The sequence below is a fragment of the Dipodomys spectabilis genome, unplaced genomic scaffold (assembly GCF_019054845.1).
Source record: "Dipodomys spectabilis isolate Male_0828 unplaced genomic scaffold, ASM1905484v1 ptg000009l, whole genome shotgun sequence".
NCBI classification, from domain to species: Eukaryota; Metazoa; Chordata; class Mammalia; order Rodentia; family Heteromyidae; genus Dipodomys; species Dipodomys spectabilis.
This window is the reverse complement of record NW_024870686.1, coordinates 17,911,384-17,936,956: the sequence shown is the minus strand read 5'-3', so window position 1 is coordinate 17,936,956 and position 25,573 is coordinate 17,911,384. Positions and strand designations below refer to the sequence as shown.

At 41.3% G+C, this 25,573-nt stretch overlaps 1 protein-coding gene across 1 annotated transcript in view; it reads left to right on the top strand.

Annotated features, from left to right (window-relative positions):
- Wwc2 (WW and C2 domain containing 2) overlaps positions 1-25,573 on the top strand; it is a 177,767-nt gene that overhangs the window by 111,719 nt on the left and 40,475 nt on the right. The window contains exons 5-10 of the mRNA XM_042700025.1: positions 4,533-4,612; positions 8,741-8,870; positions 13,114-13,260; positions 14,245-14,318; positions 17,471-17,713; positions 25,015-25,104. Of these exons, the coding sequence (XP_042555959.1) occupies positions 4,533-4,612; positions 8,741-8,870; positions 13,114-13,260; positions 14,245-14,318; positions 17,471-17,713; positions 25,015-25,104 (764 nt within the window). The remainder of the gene's footprint in view (positions 1-4,532; positions 4,613-8,740; positions 8,871-13,113; positions 13,261-14,244; positions 14,319-17,470; positions 17,714-25,014; positions 25,105-25,573) is intronic.

Below are 25,573 nucleotides of genomic sequence, written 5' to 3'. Positions count from 1 at the left end.
AAGTCAAATGTGCCCTTGATCCAGGAACCAAAGTGGGGAAATAATGCATAAACCATACAGTTTGCCCATTTTAAATATACAGTTTACTAGATTTTAGTATAGTATAAAAATTTATCACAATCTTAATTTTAGAACCTGTCTGCCTCTTGGAGAGCGAGCCCTGTGTCCATCAGCAATTTCTTTTCATTACCCATTCCTATTTGCAACTACTATTTTCTACCTCTCTAGATTTACTGTTCTGGATATTACTTTCAAGGTCTTGTGTGGCTGGCTTCTTTCACTTAGCATAGTGCTTGGAAGGCTCACCTGTGTTGCAGCAGGTATCAAGACTCATCCCTTTGTCCTGTTAAATAATATTCCAACATGCAAGTATACATGTATCCTTCCATCAGTGAGTGGATATTTGGGTTGTTTTCTTTAGATGTTATAAATAGTACTGTCATGAAGTACGTGCATGTGTTTGTGGATATGCATTTTCATTTCTTTAGGTATTTTGCAGGTACAAAACTGCTGATCATGGCTAATTTTATTCATTTGTAGAGATCTAGCATTGATCTTCCACTTTATTCTCTACTATTTATACCTTAAGACAATAAATTTCATTTTTTTAAATTATTATTATTTTTTTTGGGGGGGTCCGGTCGTGGGGCCTGAACTCTGGGCCTGGGTGCCCAGCTCCCTGGGTGCCTGGGCCTCAGCTCTTCAGCTCAAGGCTAGTTAGTGCTCTACCACTTGAGCCACAGCGCCACTTCCGGCTTTTTTCTTTTTGCTTATGTGGTGTTGAGGAATTGAACCCAGGGCCTCAGGCATGCAAGGCAAGTGCTCTACCACTGAGCCACCTTCCCAGCCCTCATTTATTTTTCTTATTGGCTTTGTTTCACTAAAAAAAATATTATCTCTTAAGTAATTGTGCAAAGGGGCTTCAGTTCAACCTGTCAGTTTATAAGTACAATGCATCTTGATCAGTGTTACAGCTTCCATCATTCTTTCCCCATCTTTCTCAGCCTTACCATACCTTCGGTGGTTCTGTTTTCATTAAAAGTTGTAAGAATTATTCAGCCCCTTGCTTCCATTTAGTTAGTCATTACAAATGGTTCTAGCATCATCTGAGATGCTATAGATGCTATTTTCCTCTGTTCTTTAGAGAAGGTAACAAACAGTATTGTATTATTAATTTGTTGACTCTCACTTTCTCTAAAGGTAGTCTGAGAGAGAGGCCAGCGTGACAAGGATTTTAGGGGGACAGGAGTGGTAGTCAGGAGACAGCGAGGGCCAGAATAAGCAGGTTGACAGTTGCCCTTTATTGCCTTGTATAAGGAACTTCCTGCAGGACAGAGGAGAGAACGGTGAAAAGGGAAGGTAGTCATTAATAAAATACCATTTTGCTCATTATAGCTTTAATGTTGCAGAGTTCACTTGAAGGGCAAACTTATGAAACCTGCCTGTCTCATGATCCTTCTAAGGTCTACAGGTTTTGGAATTCACTTTTCTTCACTGTCATCATCTTTTCCTCTTCTTTTAAAATAAAACATTACTGCACTAGGATTGTACAAGGTGATGAGAAGCTCTGTGATTTCCAGTCATACTTACCACATTTAATCACAGCATTTTCCTAGTTTTCAGAAATAACTTTGAAATCAATTTAAAATGTCAGTTACTTTAGCTTAGTAGTATAGAAAGCAGGGAATGTGCAAAAGCCAAGGGTTTCTTCCCTCCAATTTAGTACTCTGGGTTGTGAAATTTGATTGCATAGACATATATCGATAAAATTAGATGGTGACTTCAGCTGTAGAAAGATCAGTACATAAAGTCCAGCTTGGGGTTCTATCCATGTCTTAGTTCTGGCGGAACATAGGAATAATGAAGCTCTGCAGGTAGAATACAGGGTCATGGGTTTTATTTATTTATTTGGGGCGGGGGGGGGGGGGCTTGAACTCTGCGCCTGAGCGCTGTCCCTCAGCTCTTCAGCTCAAGGCTAGTGCTCTACCACTTGAGCTACAGCGCCACTTCCGGTTTTCTGGTGATTTATTGGAGATAAGAGTTTCACGGACTTTCCTGCCCAGGCTGGCTTTGAACCACCATCCTGATCCTCAGTTCTCAGCCTTTTGAGTAGCTAGGATTACAGGCGTGAGCCACCGACCTGGTCATGGGTTTTATTTAAGTCATTTTGCTCAGTTCTGCTTTGTCTTTCACATGTATTATACCACTAATATCTAAGTTTGTGACTGCATTTTAAAAAATTCTCCTCAGTTCTAGGCTAATCTCTGCTGCTTTATAGCAGTATAACCTTCTATTCCTTGATTCCTTGTCTAGAATATAAGAATTAAATGTGAGTCTGGCTGGGCACCTATGGCTCAGGCCTGTAATCCTAGCTACTCAGAAGGCTGAAATCTGAGGACCATGGTTCAAAGCCAGCCCAGGCAGGAAAATCTGTAAGACTGTTATCGCCACTAAAAACTACCAAGAAAAGCTGCAAGTGAAGCTGTGGCTCACGCGGTAAAGTGCTAGCCTTGAGCAAAAGAAGCTCAGGGTCAATGCCCAGGCCCTGAGCTCAAGTTCCAGGACCAACACATAAATAAACAAACAAACAAATCTTTGTCTGTCTAGTTGAGTAATTGTAAGGATTGAAAATGGGTATTTACATTGAACACAATGCTTGTAATACATAGAAGCTACTCATGAACATTACTTTTCACTATTGCTTTCTAGTAGAGTCTATCTTGTCCTAGGTATGCCAAGCTACATCCTCTGGTTGCTTTGTTTTGCTAGTCTATGTCCTTCGTTTGAGGGTGGCTTGAAGAATGGGAGAGTAGAAACAGTGATCCTCTGCTAATAGTGATGTCACATGACTCCAGAGAAGAAAGGTTGTTAACTACTAGTTGTTAACTACAGGCTGCACATCATCACATCTACATATTCTACTGTGTGTGTGCATGTGTGCTCGTGCTAGCACTGGGGCTTGAACTCAGGACCTGGGTGCTATCCCTGAGCTTTTTTCAAGGCTAGAGCTCTACCACTTGAGCCACAGCTGCACTTCTGGCTTGTGGGGACTTAATTGGAGATAAGACTCTCACGGACTTCTGCCTAAGCTAGCTTCAAGTTGCAATCCTCAGATCTTAGATCTCAGCCTCCCGAGTAGCTAGGATTACAAGTGTGAGCCACCAGCACCTGGCTTCCACTTGCTCTTGAAGTCTCCCCAGATTGGGTTCCATTATCTGAGAAAGTACTTTCATCCACTTCTCTGCCAAGCTAGACTCCACCACCAGTCCCATACATTTCTAACCCTTCTTGGCCTTCTGTAACACTTGCCCACACAACAACCTGTGTCCCATAACTCTGCCACCAGAGCCATCACAGTGACCACTTCAAGTTAGAACACAAGTTTCTCCTTGATTCTCTTCGTTAAAGCTCCTAGCTAAGATTTAGAAATCTCCAAATTGGCTTATTTTCAGTCCATTTCATGCTGCCCCTCCCTTGTGGAATCCAACAGCAGATTCTTCAAATTCCAGATATTGCTGTTTCCTCCCCTTGCTCTTTTTGCACTCACTTTACCTTAAGAGGACTGCTTCCTATCTGGGAAGACCTGACATGTAGTGCAGAATCAATAAATACTTGTAGGATGAGTAAAATGAATAAAGAAATAAAAATTCAAAAATCCCCTAAAGTACTGAACAACAGCATTTCTTTATGAAGCTGTGAACTTAATATGTGGAAATAAATTTTCGGTTCTCATGTGAAAACCTTTAGTAGTTGTGACTAAACTAGGCATGTGCCGTTTTTTCTAACTTTTAGAATTTTATAAATTTTAGAATTGTCATTACCAAAAAATATATTAGACAGTGGGGGGAAAAAGCCTGTTGAAAAAGAAGTATTTATTGATAGCTTAATGTTCACCTGGTACTGCGAGTGTGTTGCAGCCTACTTTCCCAGAGAAGAGAGATAATAATCAAGTGCATAAAAGATTTCAGCTCTTGAAAAGTACCCTGAAGTAAATGAAACAGTATAATGGCATGGGAAGGTGATTAGAGAAGTCCTAATGGAAAGGTAACACTTGAACTGAGTGACATGGAAGGTGTCAGTCATAAAAGCCAAAGCCCTAGGCAGAGGGGACAGCATAAACAAGAACACTAAGGTCACTGTCAGCCAAGCTAGTTTGTCCTGGGGTACAGTGAGTGAAGCAAAGAGAAGTTCAAGCTGTTAGAGTTGATGATACCATGGCTTAAAGTTGTGATTTTTGTCCCTTAATGGCTGTTTCCACAAAATGAAGGCCATGATGATGTCTACTGCATCGGAATGCTGCTAAATACAGCCACGATAGTAAGTTAGCAGTAATCTTGTATATCACTGATAACTTAAGCATAATTAATAGACCTTTCCATAGAGTTTATGTGAAGGCCAAACTGGTGAAATGAATGCTACTTAAAATATTGGCTTTGTGTGTTTAATAGCTTACTAATTTATCATCTTATAATATAGTTTATTACTGCTAATCATTTGCAAGTATTAACATATGTATTGATTTCTTCCAAAAGGTTAAAAAGCTGAAGAGAGAACTCTCCCAGATGAAGCAAGAACTACTCTATAAAGAACAAGGGTTTGAAACATTGCAACAGTGAGTATTAAAAATACTGATGGGCTGGGAAGGTGGCTCAGTGGTAGAGTGCTTGCCTCGCATTCATGAGGCCCTGGGTTCGATTCCTCAGCACCTCATGAGGCCCTGGGTTCGATTCCTCAGCACCACATAAGCAGAAAAAAAAAGCCCAGGAGTGGCACTGTGGCTCAATTGGTAGAGCACTAGCCTTGAGCTGAAGAGCTGAGGGACAGCGCCCAGACCCAGAGTTCAGGCCACGACTGACCAAAAAAAAAAAAAGAGGTTAGTTGCATTAGCTTTGAGGCTGGGAAGGTGGCTCAGTGGTAGAGTGCTTGCCTTGCATGCATGAGGCCCTGGGTTCGGTTCCTCAGCACCACATAAGCAGGAAAAAAAAAAAAGCTGGAAGTGGCACTGTGGCTCAAGTGGTAGAGTGCTAGCCTTGAGCTGAAGAGCTGAGGGACAGTGCCCAGGCCCAGAGTTCAGGCCCCACAACCAGACCTCCACCCCCCCCCCCCCACAAAAAAAATTAAAAATAAAAAAATTTTTAAAAAAATTAAAAATACTGAAATTGACTTTACAGTAATTCAAAGCTCCCTAACTTAAGAAAGAGGGAGTAGAAGTACTGATTAAATAAAAGATACCTCTAAGCAACATAAAGCAAAAATGCCCAAAGCTCTGTTCCAAAAGTATTTTAAACCAGCAGTCAACTAACAACAACAACAACAAAAAAAAAAAAACTTGGGAAAAATATCTATATACTTTGAAAGGTCAGTTTTTATTAATCATTGGAGATCAAAAGAAACCAAAGTGAAAAACTTTGTCTCCTGAGCCCCAGCCAGCCTCCTCTAAAACTGTAGGGTAGCTGAGTTTGTGGGTCCAGGAAGCACTTCTTCATATCCTGCCTTGGGACTGCACTATTACTTAATCCTCTCTCAGCCTGCAGCTGCCCTGAGCTCTCCTAGAGGTGCAGTCTCCCTGTCAATCCCAGAGACCTCAAATCCAACCTGACTGTTTTGAAAGGAGCAAAAACAAGTTAGGAGCTTGCCCTGCCACATTTCCCATTGATTCTCACTTTCCATTTTACTTCTGAAGTTTGATGGGCCATTGGAATAGCTTTAGGCTGAGCCAGACTAAAGGAAAGTATAGTATGCCTACTCTGGACCAGCCTGAGGAACCTCACTGTTCTTTCTACTAAGGAGGCCCACCCTAGCCAAACTATAATGGGCAAGCCTGACTTTCTATCCCCCATTTCTCAGCCTGGTAGCCTCATAGAAAGGAGCTGTGGTTTTCATAGCTACATGACCCCAAGATGATCAACGATTGCCCTCTGCCGCTATGTCCCTCTGCATGGCACTGGATTGGGTGCTACCTACCACTTGTGGTACAATATTTTAGAGTTTTTCCTCATGAGTTTCATGCTCAACCAGGTCTCCCAGAATCTTCCTCACTAGTGCCTCAGGAATGTCAGACTGCTCCCAATAGCCACCCCTGTGGAAAGCATCCAGCCCTGTCTCTTTTGTCTGTGAGATCCTACTCTGCTTTCTTCTCTTAGGAAACTTGGAACAATCCAAGGCAGTAAGGCATTTCCCCCATTAAAGATTGTGTGCCTCTGGCCAAACACATCCTGATTGTTCGCGCGCGCGCGCGCGCGCGCGCGCACGCGCGTGTGTGTGTGTGTGTGTGTGTGTGTGTGTGTATGTGTGTATGGTGGCTTGTATCTTGGGATGTGATTGTTCCCGTGTGTGTGTGTGTGTGTGTGTGTGTATGTGTGTGTGTGTGTGTGTGTGTATGGTGGCTTGTATCTTGGGATGCCTACTCACTACTCACTATTGACCACCAGTCAGGCACATGACTGTCACTTCAGAGGTTTGCTTTTTATGTCTCAGTTTCTTTTTTGACTACTCACTTCATAAAAATCAGTGTGCTAATATTCTTTCAGATGCTTCTATCCTACTGTTTCTCAAACCTGGCCAAGTATTAGGATGATCTAGGGAGCTTTCAAAAAATACCTGTTTCTGGTGTCCGCACTAGGCCAGGCATATTTTATGAGATCCTGGTGGGTCTTAAAATATAGCCGAGTTCTGAGAAAAAGTGCTGCTGAGCAGCATCTTGAAAGACCCCAGGCCTCAGATGACCTAAGTGTGTTGTTTAGTAATCGTGTATCAGTATTTTAAAGCAGAACTTCCAGGTTGGGATGAGGAAAGAAAACAAACTTTATAGAGTGCCACAAAATGTTTGACTGTACCATATGTTAAACATTTTTAAGGCACATGAAATTATAACCCATGTCGCCACCCAGGTTTAAAGGTTAGCCAAACTCCTTGCTTTTGTGATGTGGATGTGACAATGCTGTATTGTTTCAAAGCAGTTTGCTTGCAAGCAATTTTTATAGGAATCTAAGGCATGTTTAAGAATCTGTCAATAACATTCCACAAGAAAACAATAGACATTTGTTGTAGAAATTCAGTCATTCTCATGGACTGATTCTAATCCTTTGAACCAAAAGCAAAAAGATATGATACTTACCAGCAGACCTGTCCTGTTGATTTTAACTGTAGACAAAATAAAGCTGTTCTCGCTCAACTGTTAACTGCCATACTACTGAAATATTGATGATAAGTGATTGAACCCAGAGACCAGGCTTCTAAAGAAACCACGTTTCTGACAAGGAGACTTTTATTTGTTACTAGGATACAAAATACATCCCAGGAAAAAAAAGATCTCACTGCAGGATTTTGTAGCTTTACTCATTTACAATAAAGTGGGATATTTTTATTGAACTGGAATTATCAGGTAATTTAACCTTGAGCTTTCATTTTACTTGGTATAGTAGTTTTATTCTAGGTATGCAAATACTATGTTCTTCCATGCATTACTCATTTCACTCTGTGGTCCCAAAGTTGACTTTGGCCTAAACAGCAGCATAGCTTCTGTGTAGATAAATATCAAAAAGATGTACATTTCCATTTTGCTGCCTTCAATATGCACTGAGAAGAGTTGGAAAATGGGAGATAATGAGCCACTCAGTAAGCCAGAAGCCTTACAGACCTATGGAAATGTAGCTCTGGAGGGGAGAATTTCCAAAGAAGTCATATACATGAAAATCTCTTTGAGAAGAGATGCAAGTAAAAATAATTTTAGGGTACATCCAAGCGAAAATGTTTCTAAGTATTTTAAGAAAACAAAAAGGCACTCAAAGGACATAAAAGCACAGCGCTTGATTTTAAAACACCCGCCAAGGGTGGCTGAGGATGAAGCTCAGTGGTACAGTGCTTGCCTAGGACATGTGCAAGGGGCCTGGAGTCCTTCGGAGCAGGCCTTCCCTCCCACCTCCCATCACCATCACAAAGCTAGCAAGGAGTACTTGTATTTTCTTTTTAGTCACTTAGGTAAAAACAAAGCAAAAGGTGGGGAATGAAAAGTGGTGGGAAAGAAAGGCGAAACATGGCAATAAAGAAGAACAACATTGGAAGCAGAGTGATTCTAAGAAGGCAGGAGACAGGAAAGATGGTTGGAAGGGTTCTGTGGGCAATGCCAAGAAAATATTTATTCTAGGATAAACTTTAAATGACTTCTTATATATTTAAAACTAAATAAGAAACTGCATATTCTAAATGTTTTAAGAACATTTAAAAACATGTAGGAGGTTTTACTAATAAAATTAATTAACTTATTAACTATGTACTGAATGAAGGCCTACCAGGCCGCCAGCAGTGTGCTCAGTTTCATACAAGCGTTATGGTATATAAAGTCAGTTGGCTCTTTGTTGGCATTTTTATCCTTGTCCTAGTGTCTGCCCCCTGACCTTTACCTTTCTCAGGTGGACATCAGAATCAGCATGTGATGAATGTGTTGGGCACATCCCGAGATGGGATCATCCAAACAAGACAACACAAAAGCCATGGATTTATCTGAGCTCAAAATGGTTAGAAAGACATGAGACAGCAGGCAGGAGATGGGAGAAATCTTAACAGGACTTGATTTCTAGAGAAAAGAGAAATATCAGCCTGAAATTATGCCATTATAGAGTTATGATTTGACCAGTCAATTAAGACAATCCAAAAATTTAATCTCTATTGTTCATTTAATTGTGCTCTATCATTCTTTAATTTTTTTTTTAACTTTCTTCTTTGTTTTTCCTTTTAACAGAATTGATAAAAAAATGTCTGGAGGCCAGAGTGGATATGAACTTAGTGAAGCCAAAGCCATTCTTACTGAACTGAAATCCATCAGAAAGGCCATTAGCTCAGGAGAAAAAGAAAAACAAGATCTGATGCAGGTATGCAGCTATAAAATATCTTAAGCTAATTTACCATTTCCCCAGAAACTTAAGGTAGAAATTCTCCAGCAGATCTAGTGTCCCTTTATTCCATCCTCCCTGTTCATACTGAATGGGCCCTGTAGAACATGGTCATAGGTTCAGACACAGCTGGCTATTGTGGAAGAGAGGTTAGTTCTCAGATTCTGATGTACTTAATGAAGGAAGGCCGTGACAGGGTGGGTGAGACTTGTAGCCCATATGAGGAGATTAACATCTTGATATATACCCTGAAATTCATTGGGGACTTCCTGTGGGATCCAGGCGAGCAGAGTTCTTTCAACCAGAGATCCCTCAAGTCCAGGATAGATGAAGGATATGTCATTAATTCATTAGAAAATAGATAGTATCTTGGCTAAATGAGAAGCTTAAAACTTTCCAACTCAGGTGATTCCGAGGTGCCAGCTAAGGTTGGGGTGGTGAATGTTTATCCAGCTAGGGGATAGCTGTGCTGTTGAAAGCTGCTGCTGGCAGTAGATCCCCTTGATATGCGGTACAGGTCTCAACTTAAGGATCTCAACTCCCAGTGATCCAGCCTCATGTGTAGGAAAAACAAAATAATCATTTTGAACTTCTGTGTTTATTAGATATGGTTTAATGTGTGTATGTGTTTTTTTTTTTAAGAGTATCTCTATTCTTTTCCCTTCCTTCCATTTCATAATTATTGTGAATTAAGAGTTCAAGAGTTCTTCATGTAACTGAATGAGAGTTTATTCTGCATTTTTGGGAAATATTCAAGCTAATGATTATTACTTGAGTTCTTTTTTTTTTTTTGGTCCAGTCGTGGGGCCTGAACTCTGGGCCTGGGTGCTTTCCCTCAGCTCTTCAGCTCAAGGCTAGCGCTCTACCACTTGAGCCATAGCACCACTTCCGGCTTTTTTCTTTTTGCTTATGTGGTGCTGAGGAATCGAACCCAGGGCCTCATGCGTGCAAGGCAAGCGCTCTACCACTGAGCCACCTTCCCAGCCCCTCACTTGAGTTCTTAGTAGAACCTATATACTTAAATACTATATTCATCTACTTCATGTTACTTTTTAAAATGTTAGTTGAATAAAGATAACTATTTTGGGGTCCACATAATTTTGCACATTTTGAAATTTTGAAATAACAGTCAAGAAGAGATCTCAGTAGGAAAAAAAAAACTAGCAATGGTAGCAAATATTCATAAGTACTGGCTTACATGTAAATAGTCGATCATCACAACTCCTAAAGGTATGAGCCTCAGTTTATAGGCAATGAGATTGTAGGATAGAAAAATTCAGTTATTTAAGGTCATTTAACTGGTAAGTACAGAACTAGGATGTAAACCCAGGCACTATGGCTCCCAAATGTGTGAGAGTTCTCCTCACCCCCTAGGGCTTGGACTCAGGGCCCCGGGCACTTGTCTCTGAGCATTTTTGCTCAACCAGTTGATCCATAGCTCCACTTCTAGCTTTTTGGTGTTCTCACCAATAAGAATCTCACCAGTTTTCTGCTCAGACTGGCTTTTAACTTTGATCCTCAGATCTTACCCTTTTCATGGCAAGGATTACAGGCATGAGCCACTAGTGCCTGGCACAATGTGTGGTTTTAGCATATATATGCTAAAATACACAGATATTTTAGCATACATAAGCAAGACTTCTACATATTTTTGTTTTCCTTTTAAGTAAATTAGTAATTCTTGAAATGTACACCATAGGCCCATTTTTTTTAAAGTTCACGGATTATAGTTCAAAGCCAACCTGGGCAGAAAAGTCCATGAGACTTAAAAACCAGAGGTGGAGCTGTGATAGAGAGCTAGCCTTGAGCAAAATGCTCAGAGACAGTGTCCAGACACTGAGTTAAGCCCCACAACTGAAGAAGGAAAAAAAAAAAAAAGTTCAAGGGACTTGAAAATTTTACATTGGAACCTTATAATTTAACAATTTTAGGTCATATTTAATTCTTTCTGTAAACTTGAGCTCATATACATCCCAGATTAATTAAAAGATTAGATTTCTTTCTTTTTAAGACATAGAATAATTAGTAGATACCAAGATTGACAATAGAGTTGGAAGTGGCTCTAGATAACTTCTATCATTCTTTGAGTATAGTTAGAATTATATTTTACATCAGACCAAGTACAATTATGTATACACACACACACAACATACCAAGTTTCACAAAAGTATTATATTCCTGCTCTTGATACTGGTAATGTATTCTGATTTTATTCTGTACTACCCTCTATTTCACTGAGAACATACTAGCTGCAAACAACCCAACTCTCTAAATGTATTGTCCTCACAGATAAGATTGAAAACCACTTTTCAATTCATAGATGGAAAAATAGAAAAGCCTTGCCTGAGATCACTGAAAAATTGCTTTCTTCTTTTACATTATATACAATTTGAAATTTCTGTGTAAGTTTTACTCCTTTTCCACATGCATGTGTCAGATAGCCCTTTGACTAGAGAAGTTAGGTAAAAATGACAGACCTGATCTCTGATATTTCTATTTATTTATGAAAAATTCAAATATCAGTGTTAAATACTAGCTCCTTTGAAGTCATAACACTGGCTTCTTGCCATTCTTATTGGTGTTACTATAGAGTTTACTTTTTTAATGTGTTAGATAGGTTTTCTATTTTAACACTTTATTTATCCTCCCTCTAAAGTAAGCCCAGTAAACTAGGCCAGGTCTAGTATCAGCAACACTCACATTTACTGTTGATGATTCCCTACACCGAGTTAGCCATTGTAGATGGTGTCATGCAACAGACACATATAGGTGGACTCAACTGAGATATGGACCACTTTGTAGCAACCTCTGCACCTTAGTTTCCTACTCTCTTATATTAATGTAAGCTGAGTGATCTCATGATTCTTGCCCAGATATGGAATGGTGTAATGGTGAAAGTAGGGAATTGTTTTACTATATATAAAGTGAGAGATTGCATTATGAATATTCCATATTTCCCTAATTTCCAATTACACAGAGTAAGTTCTGTATTCATGTTTTCTGTTGGTATAACAAAGTGCCCAAGATTGTGTAGCTCCATTGCTTTGGCCTCATTCTAGATGACATCGCAATAGAGGGTTGTATATGGTATAGATCATTTCACAAGACAGACACCCAGAGAAAATCAGAGACAAATCTTGTACCTTTGTAATACACTGTCTAGGAACTAACCAGGTCTCTGAGAACTATATTCATCTCTTTCATAAGTGATACAGCAATGACCTAAAAACCTTGCACCAGCATTACCTCTTTTTTTTTTTTTTTTTTCTTTTTGTAGGTGATGGGGGCTGAACTCAGCCTGGGCTCTGTCCCTCAGCTCTTCAACTCAAGGCTAGTGCTCTACCATTGAGCCACAGCACTTCTTCCAGCTTTTTTCTGCTTATGTGGTGCTGAGGAATCTAACCCAGGGCCTCGTGCATGCGAGGCAAGCACTCTACCACTGAGCCAACTTCCCATCCCTTACCTCTTAAAAGTTCCTCTACCACTAAGCACAAGTATCTCAAACCTGTAAATCTCAGCAACTCTGCAGGCGGAATTCTGAGGACTGCAGTTCAAACCCAGTCTGGGCAGGAAAGTCCATAAGACTCGTATCTCATTAACAATCAGAAAACTGGAAGTGGAGCTGTGGCTCAAAGTGGTAGTGCTAGCCGTGAGCAGAAAGAGCTCAGGGACAGCACCCAGGTCCTAAGTGCAAGCCCCAGGCCAAAAAAAAAAAAAAAGTTTCTCTACCTCTCTGAATATTGTCACACTGAGAGCTAATCTTCTAGTACATGAACTTTTGGGAGATCCATATAAACCATATATATTTTTTTAAAAGCCATAGCAGATTCCTGTGGAAACAGAAACTTACTGGGAATGTGGCTCATGTGGTAGAGTGCCTGCCAACCAATTGTGAGATCCCTCGTTCAATGCCAGTGCTGCTAAAACAAAAACCAAAAAAGACCAAATGAAATAGGGACTTCTTGATGAAGTTTTTGGAAATAAGAAATGTAAATATTAGACCTGAAGATACTAAAGTGCACAAGAAAATGCTATCTGGAGAAACAACCTGTTTAATATGACCTCACTTCCAAAGTCACATACGTATATGGAAAAGTAACTGAAACAAAAGAATTATTTTTCCAATTGAGATGAGCTCTTTCTCCATTTAGTTTTTTGTGGTGGGGAAGGGTCTCCTTTGTATACGTTAAGGTTTATGGAATACTTTATGTTTTCTGGACAGAGTCTGGCTAAGCTGCAGGAGCGGTTTCATTTGGATCAGAACATTGGCACCTCTGAGCCAGATTTGAGATCCAGTCCTGTGCAGTCTCATTTATCTGTCTCCAGACAGACACTTGATGCCGGGTCGCAAACAAGCATTTCTGGAGATGTAAGTTGTCTGTGCTTTTCATTGGCCTGATGTTGAACTTGATGGGCTTTAATAATAGTGTGGATGTTGAATTGAACAGGAGCTAGACTGTGTGCATTCAGCATTTCATTCTTGTTAAGATTGACTTAAAAAAAATCATAGCCTTTTCTGTGAGGGTGCCACACATACCGAGATTTGTTTCTATGAAGAACAACAGCATTTCTTCAGAGACTCCATTGAGAGGCTAGAGAGACATAAAAATTTTAACTTTTTCCTATTGAGTTTGGAGCTTTGGAAATTTAGGTTATTTCAAATGAACATTAAGGCTAATGAGAAAAAGAAATATATGGCTTTTACCGCTAACAAGAAAAGTTGCTTTTGTAAGTTTAAAGTTGATTAAAGTGTTGAATTTGTGATTTGTAGCTGACATTTGAGAGCATTTAATGTGATTTGAATATTAACTATTTTGCCTTCTCCCTCGTGGAATGCTATTAGCAAGCTTTAAAAAAAGTAAGTTCTCAATTATTTTGTATTCTATACTTCTTTGAAGTATGTGCTATGAAAGCAAGACAGGTAGATATTTACAGCAAACTTACCCACTTGAATATTTTTGAGGTGTAGTTTATATTTTGTACAGTGTAAAGCCAAATGATGGAAATTTTTTGCTCATAAAAGACAAATCAGTTCCAGTTTATAAATTTTATTAACCGTATGCCCTTCATAAACTCTTAGATACCAGACACATTTACCTGTTATTTTTGTCTTGAATTTAATTTGTCGAGAAAGTGCCATTAAAGTCTCTGAAAAGCAGACAAGCTGGAACTGAAAGAAATGTTTTGCCCCCACTGAGCCTGGAAAGTAAGCGCCTTCTAAAACTGGTGCTTTCCCATTTCACTGCCATTTTCTTGAGCTTTTCAATTACTTGCACTTCCTAGAAACAAAAGCAGTTTACTTCATTCATTAGCAGAGTTAATTGACTTTTCTTTTTCCTTTTGTTTTTACTAGATTGGAGTGAGAAGTAGATCAAATTTAGCCGAAAAGGTCAGGCTGAGCCTACAGTATGAAGAAGCCAAAAGAAGGTAAGAACACAGGAGTGCTGTTCTGTTCAGAGTCTGTAGGCTTCGACAGTTTCTTCAGAATGAATCTCCCATTCTGGTGGTGACATCTGCTGGGCACTTCCCACATGTCTCCCGAAGGTTAGCCTGAGGTGGTGGCTTTGTAGCTGGGAAGGATTGCTTTCCCTCTTTTTCTTTCCTTCCCCTTCCTTCAAAGCTTAAGAATATGGAAGTTAATGAGAAGTCTGTGGGTAGAGGGAGAGTAAAATTGACCCCTTGTGGGAGGCACTTGTAATTGAAGAAGCTTGATTTCCTCTGATGGCAATGCCATACAGAGACTTGGGGGCTCAGAACTAGAGAGCTGCTGGCGGGTTCTTTTGACCATGTTCTTCTGCTCACAGGCAAGTCTAACTGCTAATGTCCTCTGTGGTTGCTAAGGTGGGTGCCAGTTGGCGTATGTCAGGGAGAAGGAAGACAGATTATTATTTCTATCCTCTACCTTCTGAACTCTTATCAGGCGTAGTGCTTGCATTTTTGTGACTCTGATGGGGGTGAGCTCCTTATCTAGTACCCAGAACTTCAGATAGTTTTCATAATATAGCATGCCTTACTTGTTTTGAAGGAGATGTTTTAGAGATGATTTGATTATTCCAATCGAAAAGCTTAAAGGATGTTATTGGTTTGGTATTTAGGAGACACTGGGAAATCCTGCATTGTCACCCTGTAGGAGACCAAGGTATTTACCACGTTCCTTCCCATGAGCAGGAAAAGCTCAGCTGGGAACCTCTGGAGTGTCCTGCTTTCTACCATAAGCAAAACCACTAGATATCAAAGTATATTCACTATTACCCTGGATGTGAAAATTTTAAAGTAATTGCCTATAGTTCTTAGAGATTATCTAACTTTACCAAAGTAAAATGAATACAATATTTGCCTTTATGTAGCCTACATTTCTAATGTTAGTTGATTCTTCAGTTTATTAAAAGAAACCTAAGCTTCAGTTCACAAATAATTAACCACATGACCTTAGGCAAGTCACTTAGTCACTCTGAACAAGTTTACTTAGCCAATTTTAATGTCTTTAAATTTTTTTCTAGTAGACTTTAAATGTCTTAAAGGTAGGAAAAAAAGTATTTTATTTCCTTATCAGGGCCCAGACTTCAGTAGGATTTTGCCTTTAGTAAGTGGTGGGGGCTGATCTGTGGTTTGGGGTCTGGTGATGTACAGATTATTCATGGATGCTGCTTTGGTTCTCTTGATAATAGCAGAGCAACTCTTTCGCTGCCACACCTCCTTGGTTCTACCAAGGAGTTTTTCCTGAAGATGAATGGCAAAAATTCAGAATAAATCCTGAAAACCCATGCCTTGTGCCCCTGGGTTCTTACTGGCTTGGTTCTGTCTGGTCCCTTGGACCAGCTTTTGTTAGTCTGTGATTGCTAACAGGTAATACCACCTAGAATTACAGCACATGAGTGTTTCTTGGAAGTCTCCTCCGCATTCTGCTCCTCAGATGTACAATGTTCTTTCTGCAACAAAAGTTCAATACCTCCCTGATTTCTGACCACCAGAGTAATGAACCAGGTCCCTTGCTTTCTTGCTTACATGGTTGTTCTCAGCTCAGTTGATTAATTTGAACACATCAAAACTCAAGGCACTCATTTTCTCCCTTTTGGTTATATTACTAGACAAGGTGGGGTTTGTTTTAAATCTCCTAACTGATGCTGAGGAGAACATAACTCTTAAGGGTATGCCTATGTTAAAAATGCATTTTCCTCCTCGATTCTGAATAAGAGGTAGATTGTGTTTCTCTGAAACCTGTTTTCTCCTCTAGACTTTGTTTTATGTGCTTAATGGAGCTAATAATATCATGCTTATTTAGCATTTTGATGATTAATTTTCCAATGCATTGAGACAGTTTGTGGTTAATGGCAAAGAATAGCTGATGTTCCATCTGTCAAAGTGCACATGGGGGTGAAAATGAGGACAGGGCATCAGCAATGGAGATCAAAGGTGCCAATTTTTGTTTTCCATTTTCTTGTCTTTTACAGTTTCTTCCATTGAAAAAGAAAAAAAATACCCCTTTTCTCTCAGTCTCCCATATTCTGTGTATACTGTAACAATATCCAACGTAATCATCTATTATTATATCAACATCAGTTGTGTTTATGGTTTACCTGGCTCTTGAGCTTTGTGGTCAAAAGAGCCATGCGTTTGTTTATTTGTTTTGTAAAGAGTAGTGGTCGTCTTCACAGTGCCACCAGGCAGGTTGACTCAGTTTAAGTTCACATTGAATTGGTTAGCTCTACTATTTATTATGGAGCTCTCAGCAGAATGAAATATAGGATCAGCCAATGTTTTGATACTAATCATTTACCTTTGGTTATTTTCCAATTCATCCCCTCCTCTCTCTGTCACCCCCGTGGTATCATGCCACCTGCCTGTGCTGGGTAAGGTCCACTGCGCCTGCTTCTGCACAGCTGAACAGCCAGGTGTGGGGGAACATAGGTCAGAGGCAATAATGTGTAGGATGTTGGCGCAATGAGTACTTAATAAATGGTCATGGTAATCAGGGCCTTGCTAGAGAGAGACTTGCCAGTACAAGGCTAAAGGAGAATGTGGGTGTGAGGGGGCCAAGCCCTTCTCCTCTTTTCCTTGGTGACATGGAGCCTCAACTAATTGACTTTGCCTTAATGTGAGTTAACCAATCCACTGCTCTTTTCTCCATCCTCTGCCCCTGATTTGCTAAGATCTAGTCTCTGAGAATCCCTACTTTCCTAGGCGACAGCTTCTTTACCCAGAGGAACAAATTCTGCAGTAATGGCATTTCTGGCATCCTAGTTGTTTCTTCATGGAAGCCTTCCCTTCTCCCATATACATTCAAGCTGCCTATACATGACCCCAGAGCACTCTGCCTCTAAAGCTTCTGTGTGCTTGACCTTCACACTTCCAACAGCTAGGGCAATGTGCTCATTCACATTGTAAAGGTAAGGACATAGAGCAGATGATAGCTGAATGTGGGTTCAAACTAGAAACCAGAATGTGGGGCACAGCTACTCCCTGATGAGCTACAGTTGGGAGGATCTGGACTACAAGTCCTCCTCAGATTCCCCCTAGCCTGCATCTACCTTCTTCCAGAGTCCTAACTATGTGTGTATGAATCTTGTGTCTCTTTTTAGCATGGCCAACTTAAAAATTGAACTGTCAAAGTTAGATAGTGAGACCTGGCCCGGGGCGTTGGATATAGAGAAAGAGAAGCTGATGCTGATTAACGAAAAAGAAGAACTTTTGAAAGAGCTGCAGTTTGTCACTCCACAAAAGCGCACACAAGATGAGTTGGAACGCCTGGAAGCTGAAAGGCAGCGGCTGGAGGAAGAGCTGCTGTCTGTGCGGGGTGCGCCCACCCGGGCCCTGGCCGAAAGGTTTGTTTTCCTCTGGGAACAGGGCAACCTAAAACTTATCGTTTTATGTTAGCCGATGATGTTTTCTTCTCTCTGGATTCTGAAATCTCAGTTGCATCTCCTCTTAGTGGATGGGAAACAGCCCAGAGGGACTCTCTGTGGAGCAATAAAGCACACCCTCCCAATGGCCCCCAGTATCAGTTCCTTGTGTGTGTCAGGAATGCGAAATGCCTGTGACAGATGGCCAATCACTAAAGAATGTTGACATAAGACCCAGAATGCAGTACATCGTTGACCAGGCTGATAACAATAGCTATAAACTATCGCACTCTGATAAGCGACTGAAGCTTCCTAGCCTGGATTTTATTGCTCACAAGAATGCGAAAGTTTATTGCTTTTAATTTCACAAGGAAAATGAAAGACAACTTGCTCCCTCTGATATCCTAACAGGTCACAAAGTGTCCCATGGGTTTTATTTGTCAGTTGAAATGCTCCTCTGAAGCAGATGAAATGTAAACGAAAATACTCTCAAGAAAGTGTCAGTTGATCATTTGAAGAATTCAGTTGTGGCCGCCAGGCACTCAGGCCTGTAATCTCAAGAGGCTGAGATCTAAGGATCTCAGTTTGAAGCCAGCCCAGGCAGGAAAGTCTGTAAGACATGTATCTCCAAGTAACCAGTAAAAAAACCAGAAGTGCGATTCAAGTGGTAGAGCACCATCTTTGAGTAAAAAAGCTAAGGGATATATCCTGGGCTCTGAGTTCATGCCTCAGTACTGGCACAAAAAAGAAAAGAATCCAGTTGTATAAGCAGATCAGCTGGCATGTTAGGAAGGGAATCTTTCTCATTGGACTCGCTTACTACTGCACTCTACTGCCTTGTGTTCCAATCTTGCTGGCTGTGTTATGGACACCTGTTTCAGAACAGACTGTTGTACCATTCAGAACCTCGGTACCATCCTCCCACCAGCAAGCATAGAGCAGCCAGTCCTGCAACATGGCCATAAAATTTATGTGGCTGTGATCTCCAGTGACCTGGAAATAAGTTTAAAATATGTAGCTATAATCCAATCTCTCCTTTTTTAATCTCTTGGCTTCTTGCCCTCTAATCCCTAGTTTCAATAAACGCTTAGGTTGTATGTCTACACAGTATCAAAACTTTTGAAAGTATGTAGGAGGGAGGGAGAGAGGAATCATTTCTGACACTCCCACTTAGGTATTTGCCTGAGAACTTGCCCCTGTCAAATTTAGTCATTTTAGTGACTGAGGAGTTAGAATGTTGATCAAGGCTATGTGGCTACAGCCTCATAGCTTTGGGGTAGCATTCTGCTACTGTCTGTAAACGTCTCATCCTGGTCCCCTGTCACCCCACTTCCCATTCCTCTGCTGCTCTGACTTCTTTGTCTAGTGGTGTTGACCAAAAGGTCTGCCTAAGGTTGATGTGTTCAAGGCCAAGTCAGGGCCCATTGAAAAGCACTAACAGGAGCTAAAAGAATGAGATGTCAAGGCTAAATGAAATGGCTTTCCCTGGGTTACCCTTGCCCATATTCATAGAATTTCAGCTTCTAGTATAAAAGATCCATAGTCATCAGTAATAAGTATGATGAAATAGGTAGTTTTTGTGAGGTCTATGGGTACATTATTTAGCATTCAATAACATGGTAAACAGTCATTTCTTTATGTCCATGGGGAGATTGGCTCCAGGACCCTTCCCCCGATACAAAAATCCTTGTCTAGCCCTAAAAAGAATTCTGTAATATATATGTAATATGACAGCATTACATGTAATATTGTGATATACATGTGATATGAATAATATGCATGTAATATACGCAGTGTTATATACATAACATGTATAATTGTATGAAATATTTGCCTATTACCCACATGCATTACTTTGAATCACTTTTAGATTACTTATAATACCTAATACAAGGGCTGCATGTGGTAGTGTGTGCCTGTAATCTCAGCAACTTGGATGGTAAAGATTGGGAGGATCATTATACCCAGGCAAAAAGCCAGACCTATCTCAACAAACAAGAGTACCTCTGTAATCATAACTATGTGAGAAGCATTATCATCTAGGACTAGCCCCAAAGAAAAGCAGGAAACCCCATCCAAAAAATAACTAAGCAAATAGACATGTGTCTTGAGTTGTATATTGCTTGCCTAGGAAGCATGAGGCTCTGAGTTCAAATCCCAGTGGATAGATATGTGTTTTATACATACATACATACATACATATATATATAATGGATATGCACAACCAGTACAAAAGCAGGTTGTTGGGGGTTTTTTTCCCCCTGAATATTTTTGATCAGTTGAATTCATCAGGGTGGAACTGGGGGTATACGTAATTGTACGCATGTCACATTCTGCTTTGTAAAAATAGGCGACTCTGGAAGGCCCTACAGTTTGAGAAACAAAACACATACATGTTTGTTCCTTTGTTTTACTCAGCTTTTATGGGTGTGGTGTCTTGCTTGTTTGTTTGTTTTTTATTAGGGATAGTTTGTTCCTAAGAGACTTTCATATTTTTGTTTGCCCGCATATAACTGTCAAGATCCTAGCAAAAACAAAACTCCAACAGTAGGTTGGGACACATCAGGAGTTGGAGCCATAAAACACTTCTCAAAGGTAGTGACGGATCTCCTGAGGTCCAGCCATGGGGTTTGTGTCATGTGGGGAATTAGCAGTGTGGACAGACTCACTAATTTATGATACTAGTGGCTTGTCGCCCAAGCAGGGAAATGTATGTTTTATTTATGAATCGTTGCCTTTCTGAGTCATTCGGCATTCCAGCAAGTGAACAGTCATTTCTAGTGTTTGTGGCCAGAGGCAAATCCCCAAATCTCTATGACAGTGAAAGGCTGAGGGACTTGGGCTCTCTTGCTTGATGGATGTAATTGCCAGCGTTGGTTGCTCAGAGCACTGTGATTCCACAACCCACCCACAGTAGCAAGCATGGGATCCTTCGTTTCCCAAGTCATGGTTTTGCTTCACTTCCCCTCATTCTGTGACTTGCTCTTATTCTTACTGTTTCTTCCTCCTCCATGTGTATTTCTACTGTGCTTGTGGCTGCTACTCAGGGGTAAGTGGAGCCTCAGAAGGTAGGACACCTTGGGAAGCACTCTTACTTCTCCATGTTAAGACAGGGACGCTTCTGTGGAATAGGAATCTCTGTGCAAACTTTGATTTCATCTTTGTGCCCCGTCAACACCAAATCCCTCAATCACGTCTGGGTCTCTACACAGTAACTACCAAAGAACTACTTGCTGCACTGTCCTACATGTTCCTGTTTTCCATTTAAATTGTGATGGCTTAGTATTCAGGAGGATGTTAGACAAGCTTCTGAGTATTTACTGGAGTGTGGCCTCTCGAGTAGTTAAATTCACATGAATTTCAGCCAGCCTATGACCCTGAGCCCAGTTCCTGAGCCCAGTTCCTGCCCCTCTGTACTCAACCGGAGCCTGACTATAGTGGTGAGGTCGCCACCTAGTGGTGATGAAGCACATCATCATATGATGACCATTGGAAGGATCCTCAGGTTCAAAGAGAAATTGCTATAAATGAAAAGTCATGCAGTGCACAACTTCCTCCACTTCTTCTATTCTTTCCTCCATTTAGTAAAGTCTGTGCTTTTCTAGAGCTGGTAAGATTTTATCATCATACGTTATTTTCCTACGAATTCCTGGGAGTTTGCCTTCTAATAACCACAGTGTCTTTTATTATTTCTTTTTGTTGTTGGTGGCGGTGGTCAACAAACTCAGGGTCTGGGCACTGTGCCTGAGCTCTTTTTGCTCCAAGTTAGCACTCTACAACTTTGAGCCACAGTGTGACTTCCAATTTTATGTTCGTTAATTGGAGATAAGTCTCACAGACCTAACTTCCTGGGCTGGCTTTGAACTATGATCCTCAGATCCAAGCCTTCTGAGTAGCTAGAAGGATAGGCGTGAGCCACCAGCACCCAGCTAGTATTTCTTAACTATTTGAGTGTTTTTGTGAGGGCTTATGAAATGTATTTTTTAAAGTTGGTGGATAAAGGTGCCAATACCATTTATTTAATGGAACAAGGACTTTTCTCCCTAATGAATGGAACCAAATTGTCCCTTGGAGTTAAGGTCTGAGTTTAGGAGGGACCAGGTGGCCTCTCTCTCCCTCAGCACCCAGGCAGGAGGGCACATAGAACCTACCAAGTGCAGTGGGAAGGAGGGCATGGAATAGCAGGACGGGGCTGAGGGATATTTTTTAGGCTCCCAAATGAAGAGACTCTTACCTTCTCACTGAGGAGACAAGAAGCCAGAGGCTAGAGAAGAGCTCAGGAAAATGGGTGGGGCCCCTTGAGAGGGCAGCTGTCCAGCCATTTTTGAGGATGTCTCCCTACGGGGACATCTAGAATCTGAGGGAGACTTCCCGCTGTCCCTGGACCTGGCTGGGTGGGGACATCAGGAGATCATCTCTGTGACTGCCTGTTTGTTTCTCTGTCATGCTTCTCCTGATGACACCAGTGAGAAGGAGGAAAGCTGGCAGCCGCCTTCACGGTGGGGACATGTGAACAAGAGCTTGTGTGGTCTCCTGGAGGCAGGGATGGCTTCCCCGCGGTCAGGAAAAAGACAAACGAACTTTGTATTCCAGCTTCACGCTTGCGTGTATATGAATATTCTCATGCCATACCATAGCCTCCTTTTTTTTTTTTTTGTCTGTCATGGGGCCTGAACTCTGGGCCTGGGCACTGTCCCTCAGCTCTTCAGCTCAAGGCTGGTACTCTATCATTTGAGCCACAGCATCCTTCTGGCTTTTTCTGCTTATGTGGTGCTGAGGAGCTGAACTCAGGGCCTCATACATGTGAGGCAAGCACTCTACCACTGAGCCACCTTCCCAGCCTCCACAGCATCCTTAAAATACAACCAAAAGCCTTTATCTTAATAACAGCAATATTTAGGGTGTTTTCTTTTGTTTTTTTGGTTTTTTTTTGCTGGTCCTGAGGCTTGAACTCCAGGCCTAGGCACTGTTCCTGAGCCTCTTTGTGCTCAAGGCTAGCCCTCTACCACTTGAGCCACAGTGCCACTTCTGGCTTTTTTGAGTAATTTATTTGAGATAAGACTCTCATGGAGACTTTTCTGTCTGGGGAGGCTTCAAACCTCGATCTTCAGATGTCAGCCTCCTGACTAGCTAGGATTACAGGCATGAGCCACTAGTGCCTGGCTATAATATTTAGTTTTAAAGCTCACATATTTCTCTTGGACCTGGGAATGTAGCTTAGTTGTAGAGTACTTGCCTAGCATGCATAAACCTTTGGTTCGATTCCTCAGTACCACATAAACAGGAAAAAAAAAAAAACAGAAATGGCACCGTGGCTGAAGTGGTAGAGGGTTAGTTTTGAGCAAAAGAAGCTCAAGGACAGTGCCCCGGCTCTGAGTTCAAGTCTCAGGACTGGCATAAAAAAAAAAAAGAATATTTCTCTCATTTCTCCATATATCTGTGCACCTTCTCAATCAGTCTTCTTTGTCTTATTTTTTTTTAGTCTTGTTGAGATTTTGTTTATATTTGAGAGACGAAGAAAACTAAAGACTGTGCTCTTTATACAACTGTGAGTTAAGAATTTATCTGGCCTTGAAGTAGTAAAGAAAATGACAAGAATGCCTTTTTAATGAAATTGTTATTGACACATCAAAGGGATAGATTCCTATAAATAAAACATGAGCATATTTCCTTATTACCTAAGACATACATAAAATTTCAAAGAGGCTGGCAATCAGGGGCATTTATTTTTCTTTAAACCAAAGTGGCTAATTTTTCTATCACCACAGTGCAGGGTGTGTTGAGGCTTTGAACAGGAGCAGTGTGGTTTTATCGTCTGTATAGCACTTTCTGGTACATTATGGTTAGACTCCCCTGCGTGCCTTATCAAGTAGGTTCAGGAGGATGATATTCACCATTTTACAGATGAGAAAGGTGAGACTCTTGAAGCTAGGACTTACCAAGGATATGAGGACAGACGGCTTGCAAGCAGCGAGTGCAGGGCTAGGAACTGTGGTGCAGGTGTTACCCCCGAGACCCATGGAGTGGCTTGCTCCAGCCTGTCTTAAGACCCCTCATGCTTCCCACTACTTACGCAGGCTCTTAAGTTGTGCCTTGGTTGCTTGATCTAGTTTTCAGCGAGTTAGTTTCCACAATAAAACATCATAATAATCTTTTTTTTTTTTTTGCCTGTCATGGGGCCTGAACTCCGGGCCTGGGCGCTGTCCCTCAGCTCTTCAGCTCAAGGCTAGCGCTCTACCACTGGAGCCACAGCGCCACTTCCGGCTTTTTCTGTTTATGTGGTGGTGAGGAATCGAACCCAGGGCCTCATGCTTGCAAGGCATGCACACTACCGCTGAGCTACCTTCCCAGCCCCATAATAATCTTAACAACAAAAAAAGCTCCAAAGCTTTTGCAGTTGAATATGTGTAAAATTTTATGATAAGCTAGAGCAGGTGAGGAGATGGCAGGTAGTGAGAAAAGTCACTTTGAAGTCTTCTTGCTTAAATGCTTAAATCCTCTCTCCCTCTTCCCTTCCCTCTCTTTCCAATTGTACTGATATTGAATTGAACTCAGGGCCTTGTACCTTCTAGGCAGGCACTTCCTGCCATTTAAACTATGTTCCCCAGCCCTTTCGCTTTTCTTAATGAGACAGGGTCTTGCTTTTCACCCAGAGAAATACTCGGACCTCGATCCTCCTATCCTCACCTCCAACATGGCTGGGATTACAGGCATGAACTCTCATACCTTGGGAATCTTACTAATTTTTGGCCCAGGCAGGCCTTAAACCATCATCTTCCCAGTCTCTACTTCCTAAGTAGAAAGGACTATACAGGCATTCCATTCCTGGCCCTCTAATCTTTGTTAATCACTAAAATTCTCATAAAATCAGGATTACAAAATTTTTATCATCGAACAGTACTTTGAGATGGTTGTTGCTAAGTAATGGGAGGCCAAGTTAGGATCTGTGTAAGGATTCTGTAGTCTTTGAGCAGGTTGTTCCTGTCCTAGTTTTTCTCCTCACTCTTCCTTCCCTAACTCACAGACCTATAGGAAACGTCACACTGCCAGCCTTTTGAAGTTGCAGCAGCACGTTTCTTTTTTGAGTACTGATTAGAAAAATGGAGGTGGGGCCCAAATCTCTCCCTTGGTTTATCATGGCTGTGTGCAATTTTGCCGGGGTCCCTTCTGGTGGTCCTCTTGTCTCTCAGTCAAGGTCATTCGGATTTCCTTTGTCATATGTAATATTTGTATACCTGTCTTCTTTTGATTTTCATATTGCATAATAATCTGTCTTTTTCTAGACTGAAATTGGAAGAGAGAAGAAAAGAGCTGCTACAGAAACTTGAAGAAACTACTAAATTAACTACTTATTTGCATTCACAACTTAAAAGGTAAGTTTTTGGGGACTCTTATCAGATGTTCAGGCACATTGTAGTTCATCTTTGGTTATTTGGTACTTTGTTTCCGCTATTTAAAAGTAAATGGGAGCTGAGAATGTGGCTTAGTGGTAGAGTGCCTGCCTAGCATGCATAAAGCCCTGGGTTCGATTCCTCAGTACCACATAAACAGAAAAAGCCGGAAGTGGGGCTGTGGCTCAAGTGGTAGACTGCTAGCTTTGAGCAAAAGAAGCTCATGAACCGCGCCCAGGCCCTGAGTTCAAGCCTCAGGACTGGCAAAAAAAAAGGCGGGGGCTGGCTGGGAAGGTGGCTCAATGGTAGAGCGCTTGCCTTGCATGCATGAGGCCCTGGGTTCGATTCCTCAGCACCACATAAGCAAAAAAAAAAAGCCGGAAGTGGCACTGTGGCTCAAGTGATAGAGTGCTAGCCTTGAGCTGAGGGACAGTGCCCAGGCCCAGAGTTC